General features: G+C 39.8%; 1 protein-coding gene across 2 annotated transcripts in view; it reads left to right on the plus strand.

The window, feature by feature from the left end:
• RASAL2 (RAS protein activator like 2) overlaps nt 1-19,312 on the plus strand; it is a 391,333-nt gene that overhangs the window by 250,737 nt on the left and 121,284 nt on the right. For both annotated transcript variants that reach the window (XM_030205957.1, XM_030205958.1), the window contains exons 6-8: nt 9,871-10,024; nt 11,911-12,009; nt 15,760-16,314. In XM_030205957.1, coding sequence (XP_030061817.1) covers nt 9,871-10,024; nt 11,911-12,009; nt 15,760-16,314 — 808 coding nt within the window. The remainder of the gene's footprint in view (nt 1-9,870; nt 10,025-11,910; nt 12,010-15,759; nt 16,315-19,312) is intronic.

The raw sequence follows: 19,312 nt of genomic DNA on the forward strand, positions 1-19,312 counted from the left end.
CTTCACTCAACATGTAATTAAACTCTGGAATTTGTTGCCAGAGAATGTGATAAAGGTAGTTAGCTTAGCGTGGTTTAAAAAAAGGTTTGGATGGCTTCCTAAAGGAAAAGTCCAAATGGACTTGGGGAAAATCCACTGCTTTCTGGGATAAGCAGCATAAAATGTTTTGTACTTTTTTGTGATCTTGCCAGGTATTTGTGACCTGGATTGGCCACTGTTGGAAACAAGATGCTGGGCTTGATGGACCTTTAGTCTGACCCAGTATGGCACTACTTGTGTACTTATGTGTTGTTAGTAATATGTAACCTGTCATTAAGTAAGTCTGTAGTATCTGAAGATTGGAGGGTGGCCAATGTGACACCGGTTTTTAAAAAGGGTTCTAGGAGTGATCCAAGAAATTATAGACCGGTAAGACTGACGTCGGTGCTGGGCACAATAGTTGAAACCATTACATGTAGACAAACATGGTTTAATGGGACAGAGTCAGCATGGGTTCAGCTGAGGGAAGTCTTGCCTCACCAATTTGCTTCTTTTCTTTGAAGGCGTAAATAAACATGTGGATACAGGTGAGCCGGTTGATGTAGTGTATCTAGATTTTCAGACAGCTTTTGATAACCTCATAAGAGACTTCTGAGAAAATTAAAGAGTCATGGGATAGGAGGCAAGGTTCTGGTGTGGATTAGGAATTGGTTATTGGTCAGAAAATAGAAGGTAGGGTTAAATGGTCATTTCTCTCAATGGAGGAGAGTGAACAGTGGAATGCCACAGGGGTCTGTACTGGGACCGGTACGATTTAAAATATTTATGAATGATATGGAAATCGGAATGATGAGTGATGTGATCAAATTTGCAGATGATACAAAACTATTCAAGGTTGTTAAAACATGTGCGGACTGTGAAATATTGCAGGAAGACCTTAGGAAATTGGAAGACTAGGCATCCAAGTGGCAGATAAAATTTAATGTGGACAAATGCAAGGTGATGCACATTGGAAAGAATAGTTACCTGATTCTAGGGTCCACCTTGGGGGTCAGCGCTCAAGAAAAAGATCTGTGTGTGGTTGTAGATAATACGCTGAAATCTTGTGCTCAGTGTGCAGTGGCAGCCAAAAAAGCAAACAGGGTGCTAGGGATTATTAGGTAAATAAGACGAAAATACTATAATGTCTTTGTATCGCTCCATGGTGCATCTGCACCTTGAGTATTGCATTCAGTTCTGGTCACCGTATCTCAAAAAAGATATAGCGGAATTCAAAAAGGTTCAAAGAAGAGCGACTAAAATGATAAAGGGGATGGAACTCCTCTAGTATAAGGAAAGGCTAAAGAGGTTAGGGCTCTTCAGCTTGGAAAACAGATGGGTGAGGGGAGATATGAATGAGTTGTACAAAATCCTGAGTGGTGTAGAACGAGAAGAAGTAAATAGATTTTTTACTTGTTCTAAAACTACAAAGACTAGGGGACACTCGAGGAAGTTACATGGAAATACTTTTAAAACAAATAGGAGGAAATATTGTTTTACTCAACGAATAGTTAAGCTCTGGAATTTTTTCCTAGAGGAGGTGGTAACAGCGGTTAGCATATCTGGGTTTAAAAAAGGTTTGGACAATTCCTAGAGGAAAAGTCCATAGTCTTCTATTGAGACAGACATAAGAAGCAGCTGCTGGCCCTAGGATTTGTAGTATGGCGTGTTGCCACAATTTGGGTTTCTGCCGGGTATTTGTGACCTAGCTTGGCCATCGTTTGGAAAACAGAATACTGGTCTAGATGGACCATTAGTCTGACCCAGTATGACTACTCTTTTGTGACATTAATATATAAAGTGCTTGTTTAGAATGAGTGACAGTAGCTAGCCATGGCTTTAACATTCAGAGTGAAACGGTATTTGGAGCTCTTACTATGCCTCTCTACTGTAGGTTGGTCATGATTACACTCCATTAATTTTAGCATAAATAACAGATTAATTGATATAATAAAATAAGCATGTCTTAAGTAACAGGCCTTTGGCTGTTGTGATCATTCAACTATGCATTCATTGCACACACAATTCTAAGTGGGTGGTCATACTCAGAAATTTCAGCCACAGTTTTTAATTTGTTAAGGCCTTGTGAGACAGAAAGATTCATACCTTAACTGTTTTTATGGGTGCCCATGGGAGGAGTGAGTTATTTTCTATTTATCTTCTTCCTTATTCCTTGATTTTAATGACTAATTGTTTTTGTAACAGTTTCTGTGGTTTTGTTTTTATATGTTCCTAACTTTTTTGTCATGGTGCCTGCTGAAATGTTTTATTTGGCCACCCTTACTCTATTTCCAAGTTGAAGATATATAGTTGTATTAACTCAGAGATGCCAGGACTCGTTAAATCAATTCTTATATTTTTATATTTTAAATAATGCACTTTAGTAAAAGGGAATTGTTTCTTGTAGTTTTTCTCTACTACTGTGATTTTACAAATTACTCTTGTAGTTGAAGGAAATATGCTGGTACCCGGAAAGCTACTTTTTCAATCACAGGCCAACAATTTGGAATAATTTGCCAGGCTACTTGAGATAGTGTAACAGCAAGGATCAGTTTGGTAAATTATTGAAGACATATTTGTTTGAACACGCATGGAGTTGATGTTCGTGTTTACTTTTTGGGTAATGATTTTTGATCTGCTTTGATTGTATATCAGATTTTGTTTATTTTAGTGTGTATGTTGACTTGTAATCCACTTAGTTGTATGTAGAATAGAAATTTTTAAATAACTAAAAATAAGAGTGGTTTCTGAAATATTTTCTTTGTAAGTGATAGTAATTTTATTTAATGTTTGTAAGCCACATTGTGCCTGCATGAGTGGGAAAATGTGGGATATAAGTGAACAATAAGTAAATAAATAATATTGTCTGTCTTGTTAAATGTAATTTATACTAAGGTTAAATCATATGGCTTAGTTATGTTTAAATCTTCTTTATTGCTGAAAGTCATTGCAAAGTAATACACACAACTCTATTAGATTGTAAGCTCTTTGAGCAGGGACTGTCTCTCTTTGTTAAATTGTACAGCGCTGCATAACCCTAGTAGCGCTCTAGAAATGTTAAGTAGTAGTAGTATACACACTTCAGCCTCAGAATTTTTGTTTTATAACATTGTTGAGCTACCCCTCTACTCTTTACCCCCCTGATCCCTCCCCTACCCCCCTCCCTTCCTCTCCCATCCCAGGAGTGTCCGCTTTATATTGTCTCTTATCTTTATATTTAGGCTCGTCATATATTTAAGAGTCTACTGCGGGCAACCAGTGTTAATGTGTTCAAAAAGGGGGCCCATCGTCTCTCGAACGACCGCTCTTTTGCCAATGTCGTTGTATAAGTCTCTTGGAGGCATATTTTCAAAGCACTTAGCCTCCCAAAGTTCCATAGAAACCTATGGAACTTAGCCTCCCAAAGTGCTTTGAAAATATGCCTCTTGGCGCTCTATCCGCATCAAATGTATCATTTGGCTCCTCCATTGCTGGATCGTTGGCGCTGTTTTGGCTAGCCATTGTGTCAGAATCACTTTTTTGGCTATAATTCGGCTTAGTTATTATCCTTAATATACAAGTAATTTCTATTAATACTAAATTGAAAATAGAGGATCTGCTTATACATGTACTTAGAATTTCCGTGCTTCCATAAATGTTTGCAGTTAAAGCAGACTTTCTCACGTAATAGTTTAATAGTAAACGCTATGCAAATTATTATATGTAGAACAGTAAAAGTTAAGAGTCATGGATTTGATATACTTCCTTTCTATGGTACAACCAAATTTGTTTACATTTATTATATGCAAGTACTTTCTTTGCACCTGGTGGGGCTCACAATCTAAAGTTTTGTACCTGGGACAGTGGACGGTATTGTGACTTGCTCAGGATCACAAGGAGCCGCAGTGGGAATCAAACTCAGGTGCTCAGCCCGTTGCACTAACCATTAGGGCACTCCTCCACTCCTATCACAATTGTGTCAGATACAGTAGTGTCAACTTTTTTTGAGCCCAGCACACACCTAATTAAGCTCATAGCTTGCTCTGTACATGTTCTATATAAAGGTATCTGAAAACAAAATTTTGGGATTTCATGTTTGCATTGCAGTATCTCTATATAGAGCATGTACAGAGCAAGCTATGAGCTTAATTAGGTGTGTGCTGGGCTCAAAAAAAAGTAGACTATAAATACAGATCAACAAAGAGTTCTCATTTTATTTGGTAGGCCTCCTCATACCTGCTTACCTCCCAGCCCCCATATAAATGTATGAATCTGCCTGTTGAACTCCCAGAAGAGCTGAAAGCTAAACAGAACATTTTGCATCAAGTATATTACACAGGATAGGATTTGTTGCTAGTCAAGTTGTGGTATCTCACGAACAGATGTTGGATAGCAAGCTAGCTGCAGTACAGACTGCATCTATACTAAGTAGCAAGACTTCTACCCAACATGAGATCTAAAGTTCACAGCAAAAGTGCTTATAATTTTACTTGCACTTAGTGTGAGAGAGTCTATATGGCACTGCCACTTCCCCTTAAGGATACTCCCTCACAGTGTTGGAGTCACCTTAAAACACATAGTCCCACCCAAAGGTGAAGTGACACAGGAGGGATGGAGCCAGGAGGGCATGGGTCAAGAAGTATAAAAGCCCGTTGCACTGCTAGGTTAAGGGAGTCCAGTGTGAAACCTCAACGCTTCACTGTATATGCCTTTACCTACGTATGAGCTGCAACCGCTACAGTCAGGTAGGCCAAGTTATAAAAGGGGCAATGTGGGCTTTTGCCAGAGCCACATGTTTTGTTCCAGTGGAGATCATTATGATAACCCAGGCATCCTTGGAAAGACATTATTTTATGGACTTGGACTCTACCCATTGTGGGACTCTGTGCCGCATCTGTAAACCTTTCCAGAACTCGCTCACACATACAGCATATATGCACCATTAGACATAGTCAACAGGATGATTTGGAGGGGGGAGAGCGGATGGGGTGGTATGCATAAAAGAAAATCACATTACGATGAGTGATATTCTGTTGTACTCATTGACACTAAAACTGTTCCTGTTTTTTCACATGTTACTCTTAATTGTACTCAGCAGACATTTTGTACCTTATGTCAGCTGTGTTTTCAGTAATATTCAATAAGCTTCTTCAAACATAAAAGGGGCAATGTGGTTGAGCGTTGTTTCCTGATTTGAATTTGGTTCTTAAGCCATTGGCTCAGCCACCTTTTGAAAGATCGGCAAATCCTTTGTCCTCTGTGGTGGAGTAGGGAAAGGATTGGCTGCATCTAAATTCACCATTACTTGATGGCTTAAGGAGGTGATTTCTTCAGGGAAGCAGATTTACCAAGCTTTGATAGCTCACTTAGTAAGAGGCACAGCAGCCTTGTGGACTGACTTGCATTCTGTATTGCCGGATGATATTTGTAAAGCAGCAACCTGGTCTACTCTTCAAAGCTTTGTGAAGTATTATAGGATTCATATAGCTGCAAGATCAGATGTGGCATTTGAGCCCAGAGTCCTTAGGGCAGGGTTTCAGAATCCTACCCTTCTAGAGTAATGCTTTGCTACATTTTACAGACACTGGATTTCTATTGGTTTTCTGCTAATTTTCTTGCCTTGAATACTACTACTACTACTACTACTATTTAGCATTTTTAAAGCGCTACAAGGCTTACGCAGCGCTGCACAAACATAGAAGAAAGACAGTCCCTGCTCAAAGAGCTTACAATCTAATAGACAAAAAATAAAGTAAGCAAATCAAATCAATTAATGTTGAATCCCATCAGATGTGCCCAAATTCCTCCCCCCCCCCCCTCTCAAACATGGACGTTGAAGTAACAAATCTTGGGTGATAAATGCTTAAGTAGTAGCAGAAAAAGTCATGTGGCAAACAGCAATGTTTTTCTTTTAATAATCTTTTAAAGACTTTCTCCTTGGTCTTCTCTCCTATATACAAATGTCAGGATTCTGGAAGCAGCCTCTCTGACAATCTCAGAGCTCATAGGTGCTAAAAGGTGAATCGGAAGTCTTCTGTTAATCAAGTACAGAGCAGAATCAGGTGATGAGAGACAAGTGCTGCTGGTAAAAGAAAGGTGGTCTTGGTGGAGAAATGGTTTCTTAAAATATAGTTTGTTTCAAGGTCTCCCCAGCAGAGACTGCATACATCTTCATGTACAATATTAGCAGCCTTAAACAAAGAACGGTGTCTTATTTTACAGCAACATTCTCAGTTCTCACTATAGCATAACAAAATCCAGGAATCTTTGCTTCAGTCTAGTAGCGCTATAGAAATGATAAGTAGTAGTAGTAGATCCATATGTGTTAGGCACATAGCATGCAGCTTCCAAATGGCATAGGCTGTATTACCTAAACTTGCTATCAGATTGCTGGCCAGAGCTCTGTTAGAGATGCCTTGTCAATAACACATGGACTTGTCACACAACCAAGTCAAAGGTTGGAAAAAAGAGTTGGTTTCAGAATTGTAATTTTAAGGGAAGTAAACTAACAGCATCTTCTAGAAGAATAAGCATTCTCAGGGAAGTAAGCTATTAAAAGTATTAAAAGTATTCTATCACTATTGTCTGTTTAGAGATGTTAGAAGAAATTCCGGGGAAGCATAGTGACTTACCTATAACACTTCTTAATACAAGAAGAAATCTTTGTTATGTTTATGGATTGCAAAACGAAACACAGCAGCCAGACTCATATGGGAAAACGAAATACGAAAGTGCTAAACCCCTAAGAGAAAAACTCCACTGGCTCCCACTAAAAGAACGAATTACGTTCAAGGTCTGACCCCTGGTCCATAAAATCATATACGGAGAAGCCCCGACCTACATGTCAGACCTCATTGACTTGCCTACAAGGAATGCAAAAAGATCATCACATACATTTCTCAACCTTCACTACCCTAACTGTAAAGGTCTAAAATATAAATCCACATATGCAACCAGTTTCTCATACATATGCACACAGCTATGGAACGCACTACCGAAGGCCATAAAAACAACGCAAGACCTAACCATCTTTCGAAAGCTACTGAAAACAGATCTAAGAAGGCATATCAAAAGCACCCATCTTGAACACTAAATAATAACGTTATACACGATCTACATAAAACCGAAGTTTCATCGCACGACTGCTTAAACTCAATGCTATTAATGATGCTATTAATGATCCAGCACTACCACCTTAAACCTTATGACGAACAGGGCCTCTCTATAGTCAAAGTCCTAATGTATAATACAATCCAATCTATTACTTAGGAACCTTCATGCAATACCATAATACACTCTTCTATACCATGTATGTATGCACATGGTGTATGTATATATATATATATATATATATATATATATATATATATATATATATATATATATATATATATATATATATATATATATATATATATATATATATACCATGATCTATTCTATATATTATGTTCCATGTATGTTACCATGTATGTATACACCTTAACATAATACCATGTTACCATGTATGTATACACCTTAACATAATACCATGTTACCATGTATGTATACACCTAAACGTAATACCATCTATAATTCTGTTACCCAGAAATGGCAACCGCCATTACAGCAAATGTAAGCCACATTGAGCCTGCAACTTGGTGGGAAAATGTGGGATACAAATGCTACAAATAAATAAATAAATAGGGTAGTGATAGGGTTTCCACCTTATTCCAAGTTAATCCAGTTTCTTTTATCCTATGGTATGCATTGAATTCTATTCTGAATTTCTGTGGGAAACCAGTGGAAAATCAAATCTACAAATCCCTTATGTGTGATGGGGCAAAACCAGATTACCAATCTATGTGTTGTAAAGATTCAGAAAAATATAATTAAATATTAGATTGGGGTTTTGAGGAGTTATTTTTTATGTTTGACAAAATCACATTTGTGCAAATAAACTCTTCTCCGCAAGTTTGATGTTTACTTTTCCTGTTTACAGTTGTCTCAAAGATGTTAAGCAGTCCAATTATTAATCCATTGCCCCATGTAAGCCGCATTGAGCCTGCCATGAGTGGGAAAGCGCGGGGTACAAATGTAACAAAAATTTAAAAATAAATAAATAAAATGGAAAGAGAACTCTTTAGTCCATTTTCTCTATGGCTTTTTTTTTTGGGAGGGGGGAGTTTTGGGTGATTTAAGGATGTGTGTAGAGAAAATAAAGGAAAGGAGGTGGTTGTCTGGTTGCTATATATATAGAGAGAGAAGAAGAAGAAGAGAAGATTAGGATGGAAATGTTCATCCAACAGTGTTTTGCACCTGCATTTATTATGATAGTCAATTGTTTTATATACTGTAAGGTTTTAAGTTATTGAGAAGCTTAACCATTAACTTTTTATATGAAATACTTGCAGCTGAGTTTGTAAGCAGCAGCCAGCATTAGGTTCCTACCCCCAATGCTACTCATTCCCCACCCAGCAACTCATAGTTCATTTCAAAGGAAAACTGTACTATTCAAAAGAAATGAAACAAGCCTGCTGTAATATTGAAAATGACAGCAGCTTCTAGCATGGAAAAATACATTACATCTGATCTGACCCTTAGCCAACCGATCTTTTAAGAGCCTACAGTTATCTAAATTGTGAGATGCTGGTCGCTTTAAAAGGTCACCTTTGCCATATTTGCAGAGCATGCTCCCTGAGTCTTGCTTGCTGCTGCTTCTACTCTGCACTGCCTGCTGCTGTAAACTCCTTATAGGTGCATCGTCATGGCAACAGGCCCAGCTTGGAGCCGCCTGGGCACACCAGGGTCTTGTTTATGTTACCTGGGAGGCGGGGTGAAGTAGAAGAGAAGAAGGAAGGTGGAAAAAAGCATATAGGGCTTGTTTTCTGTACAGGATTTTTTTTCCCCCTATGATCATTGTCTTCTGAAGGGTTGGAATTTACTTTGACTTGGTGGTCTAAAGGTTATCAAAGCACAGCTCAAACCAGGGATTACTACTTCAACTGCTGGCTTCCTTCTCTACAGGGGATTAATTTGGTGCTGAGATGTAACCAAGAAAGAAGAAAAAAAAAGAGCAAGAAAGCTTTGGGGGAAGTGTGACATGAAGCAGCGCTATGATTTGGGGATGTACTGCCAGGTGGCTTTATAATTGCTTCATGTAGGTATGCTGGTTCTGTCACTGTCTGGACTGGAACATTTGTTACACCCTGTCTTATTTGCTGTCTAAAAGGATTGTGGGATATGTTACACTGCTTTTTCTTTTAAGAACAGAGAGCTACAAATTCCATGATTCTGTGACAGAGCTAGAATATGATGATCGGTAAAAGCATATTGCAGGAAAGATGAATCAGTGTTTCCTAGAAGGAAAGATAGAACAAATCATAGGCAGATTATTCAGACCTGGAAGTAAATGTGTTTGAACTTTTTTTTTTTTTTGCGGGGAGGGAGGAGAGTCTGTTTGGCAGCCTCATGATTGATTGTGTAAAGATGAAACTGGAGTAACCAGGGTAACATCCATACAACAGCAACTTTTATTTAAGGGACTTAAAAATCCTCCAGTCACAGTAATTAGTTACTGGTCTCAATTCTAGGAAGCATATAAACTGCATTCATTCAGTGCATCTAAAAATTTGTTGCAGCACTTCCTACTGACGGGCAGAGCACTAGCTTTCTGACAAAGCAGGAATACAGCGAATTATGTACAGGAACAGACTGGGACTAAAATAATTTTCAGCTGAAAAGGGACATAGTTGAATAATACTTTGTGTACATATTTCCATTATAAGACAACAAATAATAGATATCTTCTATTCATTTGCAGACTGGTTTGGTTAGACAAGGTGAATGTAGTGTTTAAGAATGTGCTTCTTTTGTGAACTTTTTCCACCACAGGTCCCGAGGGTTACCTAAACTGAAAGAATCTCGTTCCCATGAATCTTTGCTAAGCCCAGGCAGTGCTGTAGAGGCCCTAGATCTTGGAACAGAAGATAAGGTCTTTGTGAAACCACTGCACAGCAGTATTCTGGGTCAAGATTTTTGTTTTGAGGTAAGTTGTAGTATATATGCAGTATGCCACCCTTATCTGACAGTTTCCATGTTTGTTTGTAGGTGCTATGCAAATAGTTTAACTTTGTGAGAGCAGATCACTTTGCACAGTGGATGTGGAAAACCTGTGGATGGGCAAACTGATGCTTTTGAATAGCATGTTTCTATTTTTATAGAAGATTTTAAAAAAAACAACTTTATTTTTATTAATTAAAGATTTTCTTACAAGCATCCACTTGATTCAGAAATACAATCCATCGCAGGCAAAAGAATACTTAAAATTAAATAATATACAAACCAAGAAAAAATATCATTATCCCAGGCAAATTTGTTAGACCACGATCAGTTTGGAGACAGAGAAAAAAATAGTGGAATAATTATAAAGATGAAAATAAAAGAAATCGGGCTTTGGCATGAGAACTTGGCAGGTTGCATTACTAACATAAGCATTCATGAAACAGTTAAAGAAGGCTGGGCGATTAGACCTGGTGTGGTCTTAGATTGTAAGCTCTTTTGAGCAGGGACTGTCATTGTATCAGGTGTTCAGCGCTGCGTGCATCTGGTAGCGCTATACAAATGCTAATAATAAGATGTTCTGGGACAAAGAGAATGTATCTAATACCCATATATTTAATTATAAATTTACAAGGGTACCACAACACAAAAGTGGCACTTAAAGCTAAAGTTTCCTGCCTCATAAAGAGTGTCACTCATGCCACATAAAGAAAAATCCATATTCTTTGTCTATAAAATAATTGTTGTGAGTTGCGGAAATATAAATGCATAACCATATTTAAATCTTGCTCAAATACAAAAATTACAAGGAAACTGACTCAGTCTAAGATTTGTTCTTGTGAAAATTCCAGAATAGCAGATACATCCAAAGCAAACTGTTCATTTACCCCTGAAATTTTATTAGGCAAATAAAATACCTTATTTACTGGGGGGAATTGATTCCTGAGATAAATGTAAAACCACATTAAGATAATTCTTAGAAATATCCAATGGACGTGATCCCAAAACCTTTGGAAAATTAAGTAACCGAAGGTTCAAATGTCTAGATTCATTTTCAGATTTTTCCAATTTACAGTTGATTAAGATTTTATCTTTAGCTAGTGTTTGCACCACCTCTGTATTATCTTTCAAAGGCTTTTCCATATTATCAGGTCTTACACAATGGTCTGTTTCTAAGGTCTCAAACATTTGTGCCAAAGTTCCACAAGATTGTTGAGTTGCGTGCATAAATATTGCCATACTGGGACAGACGAAAGGTCCATCAAGCCCAGCATCCTGTTTTCAACAGTGGCCAATCCAGGTCACAAATATTAGATGAACAACTTACAATTGTACACTCCAATTTGGTAAGAAGTCCCCATATAGCACCAAGAGTAACCTCTCCAGTTGACAAAACTTCTTCAGAACCAGATGTGCTCTTGGCATACACCTCCGATGACACATGAACAATTCCAGCTGTAGAGGTTAATGATACCTTAGGCTTCTCTGTCGGAACCTCCCGAATGGCTATCCCCACAGAGAGATGTAAGTCAGTCTGGTTCAAGGAGGGGGTCAGGATAGCATTTGAGCCTGGAACCTTGGACCCAACCAAAGCAGCAACCACTCCTTGAGTCTGGAAAGCACAGCAGGGCATACTGGGATCAAGTACTCGCAAAGGCTGAGAGAAACCTCACCACCAAGCTAGCATGGGAATAAAGAAAACAAAGTAGTTCTAAATAACAAAAAAATGGAACTTGGAAAATAATAAGTAACTCTTCCATTTTTTGTTATTTTTTTTTTATTCCCTTGCTAGCCCTTGATCTCTCTTCTCCTTGGAAAGTGGTATTCATTGAGTTTTTTTTCTCAAATTTGTATGTTCTGTCTGCCATACAGGTTACCTACTCCAGTGGTAGTAAATGCTTCAGCTGCTCCTCAGCTGCAGAAAGAGACAAGTGGATGGAAAATCTGCGGAGGACAGTGCAACCTAACAAGGTAAATGAGAAAATAAATTTACCAAGCAGGCAGTCCTCTCGCCAGATAATTTGTTTACAGTATCATGGACTAGTTAGTTAAAATAATTATGTTTGTTTTAGAAGCCGACCAAAACCAAGGTTTTTGGTTCTGACTGAAAAGGAATCCGCGGCTCAGATTTGGCCGGAACCAAAACTGGCCCCACCACCACCATTGCAAGCCAGCCAGCCTCCCCCTGCTCCTCTGACAGGCCGCCCTCCTGCCCCCCCCCCCCCCAGTGGGCCCTGTCTACCTTGTAAAGGCCCTGGTGGTTTAATGGTGTCTTTGGGGCAGGAGTATCCCATGTTGCCCCTGTCCCCATTGGCTGCGACAGCTTCACAAGGAGGTCACAGCTGCCATTTTGGAATTGGGAATGGCCTGAGCAGCTCCACCATTTTGGAATTGGGAATGGTCTGAGCAGCAGCCTACTCAGGCCATTCTCAATTCCAAAATGGCAACCTCGACCACCCATGGCAGTCACAGCTGCCATTTTTACAGCACAGCCAAACGGGGCAGGAGCAAATCTGAATTCTCCTGCCCCAAAGACACCACTAAACTACCAGGGCCTTAACAAGAAGGCCCAGAGAGGGGGGGGGGGGGGATAAGAGCAAAGTGGTGGGCGGCCTGGGGGGGGTGGATGTGTTGTCTATTGAGAGGGGGGTGGGGAAGCTGGCTTGCAGTGGAGGGATGGGGAGGCAGGGCTACAGTTTTTTGTTTCTACTGAAAATAAAGGGGCATTTTTAGCTGAAATCTGAACCCAGATTTTGGGTCAGTTTTGGTGCTGAATCCAAAACCGAAATTCAGTCTGTCTCTAGTTTTTTGCTGGTTGATATACTGCCGTCCAGAAAACATTCAAAGCAGTCCATAGGAGTCATCTCATAATCGTATACTACATGCCTGTATAGAGTGATTACCAAGGTACATTTATTTTAGCCATCGCTTTATTGTATTTAACATGAATTGATACCAACCAGCCTTTCCATAGGTTAGATGTTAAGGAAATCTCCAAGTTGTCAGACACACAAACTTGTCTCCCTGTAGGAGGTAACACTTTATCTTTGTTGCTTATATAGTATAGTCAAGGAGGGCTGGTCCAAGGCTTCTGACACCCTAGGCAAACCTTCAAGTGTGAAACCTCCCCCTTTCCCAGGGGCAGCTCAAAATCCTAAACCCCCATAATCCAGTATCTCCCCTTCCTTCCCCTCCCCCAGCATCTTCCCCATTCTGGTAGCAAACATCCTGATCCTGTCTCTGTCCCTTCCCCCTCCAATATGTTCAGTATCACCTTAGACAGTTTGCACGGGGACAGAAATGTAACCCATCCCGGCGTAATCTAACCTGTCCCTTCGGAAATCTAACCCATCCCTGCCCAGCCCCTGCTGTACCGCAGTCACCTTGCCCGCACCCCCCCCCCCCCCCATTATGAAAGCAAATATTTATTTGTTTTTATTTTGACTTATGAAAACCTCTAGTCCCTGAAACATGCTCAAAACTATAATCCATTTGTACAAAAGAGATGAGGTGAAGATCTGATTCTATGTGCTCCAATGAAAGGAGAGTTTAATTTTACTTCTAATCTTTATGACACCAGGCTTCCCAAGGCAGATTGCAACAACAGTTAAGATGAACCCATCAGTAAATAGGATATCCTCACTGAAATTTGGCTATGTATTAAATGATCACAAAATACAGCCTTTTACTAGTGCTGTTTCTACCAGCTACAATAATTTTTGAAGCTGTTTGTGATATTCCATTTTTATTTCATGATATTTATAGCTACATATGGGGAACTTTCAAATAAATTAAAAAACTGTCAAGTAAGTTTTAAAAAATAATCTTTTGTCTTCCACCTTTTAAATCACTGCTTATCCAACAGGAACGGCTTTAGACTTTTTACAGATGGACCACACACATGCAGTCTGTTATTTCTCATAATCTTTTGCTATTGTTTTCATTAGTGTTTGCTATTGTTTTGGGTGAACCAGTGTGGCGGCACTGGCTTCAACCCATATAATGAGCTAGATAGCCTGTTACTGTCTCCTGTCCTCAGTCTAACCTCCTTGCCAGTCTTTTTTCCCACCTCCCTCCCACCCACGTAATCATGAATGACTGCATCCATCCACCACCCCTCCATCACTGGGTGCCCTCCCCCACATACCTCAAGGCACCCTGGTGGTCTAGTGGCTTCTTTGGGATAAGAAAGATTCCCACTCTTTCCTGACCACTGCCGCCACTTCTTTAAAATGACTGCTGAGACTTCAAGCGGTGGCCTTGCAAAACTTTCGCAGAGTCTTTAAGAGCACAGGGGCGCAAATTCTCCATGCTTCTCTTTGCTGTTTTTAATTTTGCTGTCGCTGCCCCACTGAGAAGGAGCCCCTGCATGAAAGAAGGATTGAGAGAGGAAGATGCTAAATCATGGAAGTGAGTAGGAGAGTAGGGAATAAATCAGCAAGAGGGAAGCTTTGTTTTAGATGAGCTAGGGCCCATGTGTCCTTCCTCTTTTTCAAGCACCATTTGAAAATTTGTAGCATTTCAGGGAAATGCATTCTTCTCCCTATCCCTCCAAACTACATTTATGCCTTTCCTCATATCAGGCCTGCCACTTCCCCCTAACCTCACCCAGGCCATATTCCTGAAGAAGAATCAGTGCAACCTAGGCTTGTACTTGAGCATTGCTTAGTCCCATTCTCCTCTGGCACACACTTCCTATTGAGATGGAGAAGACAGCAGCACTTGAGCTTAAGCCTATTCTTAAAGGGCCTACTCTAGCTCACAACAGCTTTAGAGTGCTGCTGTTGTTGCATGCAGGAGCTGTACTGCTACTCCCCAAATTCTGTTCATCCTAGGCAGATGCTTAGTCTCTGTAGCAGCAACTTCAGCCCATAGCCTAACCATGCTGGTGATCCTTTCACCTTCCCTATCTGTACTTCAGAGAATACCAACACACTACTGCCAATTGTGTTAGTTCATATTGTTGTCTCCTCCTTTTTCAACATATACATTTCTCTGACAACTCATGCCCCTCATTGCAGAAATAAGGATTGTGATGATCGCCTCCTTCAGTGTGGTATCATAAACATCTCCACTATTGGTGGCCTGTCTCTTCTAGCCTAATATACCCTTCCCCATTGATTTTTATCCATCTAACTACTTGCATATAATCTGTATTTGGTTGGCAAATTTTCTTCAGCTGGTTCTCTGAGCCTATTGATTGCAAAGGCATTTTTAGCTTCCTTTCCAGCCCTCACACCCATTGTTACTGAACCCCCCTGCTTCTAGCAGCTTTATTTAGCTAAATTCAAGCAACATTCCCTTTTCCTTCCTAATTTGTTGTTTGCTGCTAAGGAGGTAAGGAGATGGTTGAATTGATTAAATGCCTTAAGCTCTACTTCAGACACAGCTCCCAGTAACACCTTTGCATCTGAGTATAAAGTAAACTCAAAGGATAAAATATTATCAGATAGGCAGAAGTTCTAAGGACCTTTATTAGCTCAACTAGTGTGACTCATTTTACCTTAGAATTTTTAAGTTCAGATTTCTGAATTGTTTTTTGAAGTATAGGCTATATTTATCACAGCATTCTGCAGAAACATAGAGTTCACACAAAGAAGTTAGCAGAACTTAAATTTTAAGGAAGCATGAATATAATTCTTATGGCAACATGTAAACAACCATAAATCAGGAGGCAAAACTGATCTTTCTCAAAACTGATCTTTCTCTGTTCTGCACAAGGATAATTGCCGACGGGCTGAGAATGTATTGAGACTCTGGATCATTGAAGCCAAGGATCTAGCCCCGAAAAAAAAGTACTTTTGTGAACTATGCCTTGATGACACATTGTTTGCCCGTACCACCAGCAAGACAAAAGCAGACAATATCTTCTGGGGTGAACATTTTGAGTTCTACGGCTTACCTTCCCTTCACAGCATTACAATCCACATCTATAAAGATGTGGAAAAAAAGAAGAAGAAAGACAAAAATAACTATGTGGGCCTGGTAAATATTCCCATGGCTAGCGTGACTGGTCGGCAATTTGTAGAGAAATGGTATCCAGTCAGCACACCTACGCCCAGTAAAGGAAAAACTGGAGGACCCTGCATTCGCATTAAATCCCGCTACCAGACCATCACCATCCTGCCCATGGAACAATACAAGGAGTTTGCAGAGTTCATTACTAACAACTACACCATGCTGTGTTCTGTGCTTGAGCCTGTAATCAGCGTTCGAAACAAGGAGGAGATGGCTTGTGCATTGGTGCACATTCTCCAGAGTACTGGTAGAGCTAAGGTAAGCAATGTAAACACTGCTGTTCTGCCAAATATGTATTGTAGTTGGTCAAATATCACTTTTAAAAAATCTCAAAGTGCAATAAATTTATAGCAGCAGTGAGAGATTTTTCCCATTTTTCTGAGTTTTTCTCATAACTGATAGGTGACATTGTATGGTTTGGTACACTGCAACATTTTTAATAGGAGCTGCATAATGCAGTGGTTTGTCAAAAAAAAAACTATATATTACTGATAGTTATTTCTGACTTGGTTAGTGGAAGTCCGGTAGTAAACAGCTTGACTTGAGTTTTTTTGCCTAATAGGGGATGCTGGAGAAGCAGCCTTTCTTACAGCGCTTGGGGAGAAGTCATTATTGTACAAGTCATTGTACAATAGTGATACCTGATGGTAGGTTCATGAGGTCTCTTGCCCTGCCTGAAAAATTGTCATTAAAATACTTGGTTAGATATAAGGGTCATATGTGCTAAGAAGTAGGTGGAGGAGCAAGAAATCCCCAGGTAAATTGCAAGTGAAAGTTAATTTCACCAGAGACCCAGGTAAAGGCCAGTTCTGATTGAGTAGGGAATCCAAAGGAGCAGGAGGAAACTGCCAAGCAAAAACAAGCTGATTGCTATTGGTACAGTGTAAAATAACACAGTTCAAGTTGCCCTCATAAACTGCTTATCACATGTAGAACTCAGAAATTTTGGAACTTTCAATGAATGCAGAGAAAATTTGTATCTTTTCTTGAGCTAATATTGTAAAATATTGCTCATTGATTTTTCTTTTGACTTTTTTTTTTTAACGAAAAACTGTGCCTTCCCTTTCTTTCCCCTTCCTAGTCTTAAACCTAGCCTTAAACCTATATTGATGCTTTTTTATTTTTATTTTTTAACTTTTTTACGTTATCTGTAGTGGAGGCTCACTGTACTATTCTTCTAGCAGCATAACATTTTCGGGGAGTGGGTATATTGACTCTGGAAGGCATTTTCTGTAATAATAAAATATTTACAACTTCAAATATGAATTAGATAAAAAATAAGTGTATTATGGATTTTCCAATGAGATGTTGTATTTATATAGTGAGTTTACGAGGAATTACATTTTTGCACAGTGATAGACCAAGAGATGAGAGCAAAGAAAACAAAGTAGTTGTTGCCTAGAATGTTTTCAAATAGGTGTATAGACATTTTCCTATTATTGTCCACAGAGACTTCACTTACTATAACCAGCCTTCTGATTTCTTTACTTGCTATATCCTTGGTGACAGTATACACCATGATAGCAACACTTAAAACCATTGTAGAGAAGTGCCATTATTAAATTTCAGTAAAGAGGAGAGATTGTGAATTGATTTTGGATTAGAAGGATCGCAGTCTGAAAAAGCAGAACTCCATGTGGATCTTAGTTTAAAAAGAAAAAGTGGTAAAATGAAGAATCTCTTATTAGTTTAAGAAAAAGGCTTAGTTATTTTTATTCAGATTTTTATATACCTCAATAAAGTCTGATCCCGATTGTAGTTCAAATATTGCTATATGCCTTAAAATGGTGAAAATAAATTAATAAAATAACTTCTGTTGTAATTTTAGGACTGTAGACCAGTTCCCTGACAGGCTCAGTTAGGGAGGAGAGAAATGTGACTGAATATTAGAAGGGAATACAGTTCCTCACATGTGCAAAGCCTTAATTTGTAAAATAAAAATAAAATAAAAATAGCCTGATCAAAGAAAATCAAGCTGTGCACCTTCCTCTTTCCACACCATCACCAGCAGTAGATAAAGTATTAAAATGTTTCTGCTGTCTGATATTGCTATTTAGGGGTATTATCCCCACAATCAATGTGAACAGAAATGAAAGATCTGATTTTATTTTATTTTTTACCTAGCTTGGGTGGCTGGTATTTAAGATTATCAAAAACTCACTGAGGTAAATTTTAAGATTGAGTCATTTACTATGTAGGTAAAATAGTTATCCCACGTAAGTTAGATATATGCAGTAGCTGGATTTTCAGGCAACTGAATGGGCTTGCACGTTTTCATAATGCTCACAACTTATCGACTTAAAGATAAGGGATGTACGTTGTACAGACCTTTGAAAGGCACATGCATGGACAGCATGGTGCTAAAGCACTAATATTGCACTCAGTGCAGGTGGTGGGAGGGGGCCTAGTCCCCATTCCCTAGCCTGAGAGACAGCACCAGAAGATCAGCCAAGAGGTCAAGAAATAAAAGCAAGCCCAGGGCCTTTGAGCCCATGTGTCTGCTGAAAGCCACGATGTGTCCCTCAGCGCCTCTCAGATGCAGAAAGTTTGTATCAGAGAGAGTGGAAATGTGGCAGGCTTCCAATGAAAGGATAAAAGGAGGAGATAATGAATAAGGGCAGAAGAGAGAAAAAGAGGTGGAAGAGGGACAGAATAGACAGGTTTACATTCTCAGTTAATTGGAATGCAGAGCGATAGCAGAGATGCTGAATGGATGTGGGGCAGAGAGAGAGAGTCCTGGTGGATGGGGGCAGAGAGAGAGAGGCTGGAAGGTTGTGGGCAGAGAGACAGAGAGAGAGGGTGGATGGACGGGGGCAGAGAGAGAGATGCCATATGGACGGGGCAGAGAGAGAGTTGCTGGAAGGACCGTGGTAGAGAGAGATGTCGGATAGTCAGGGACAGAGAGAGAGAGATGTCGGATAGTCAGGGACAGAGAGAGAGGGAGCGATGTCGGATGGACGGGGACAGAGAGAAGAGGGAGAGATGTCGGATGGACAGGGACAGAGAGAGAGAGATGTCGTCGGATAGTCAGGGACAGAGAGAGAGATGTCGGATAGTTAGGGACAGAGAGAGAGGGAGCGATGTCAGATGGACGGGGACAGAGAGAGAGGGAGAGATGTCGGATGGACGGGGGCAGAGAGAGAGAGATGTCGGATGGATGGGGGCCAGAGAGAGAGAGAGAGATGCTGGATGGACAGGACAGAGTGTGAGATGCTGGATGGACTGGGGCAGAGATGAGAGACGCTGGATGGACGGG

The sequence above is a fragment of the Microcaecilia unicolor genome, chromosome 6, assembly GCF_901765095.1.
Source record: "Microcaecilia unicolor chromosome 6, aMicUni1.1, whole genome shotgun sequence".
Taxonomy (NCBI): domain Eukaryota; kingdom Metazoa; phylum Chordata; class Amphibia; order Gymnophiona; family Siphonopidae; genus Microcaecilia; species Microcaecilia unicolor.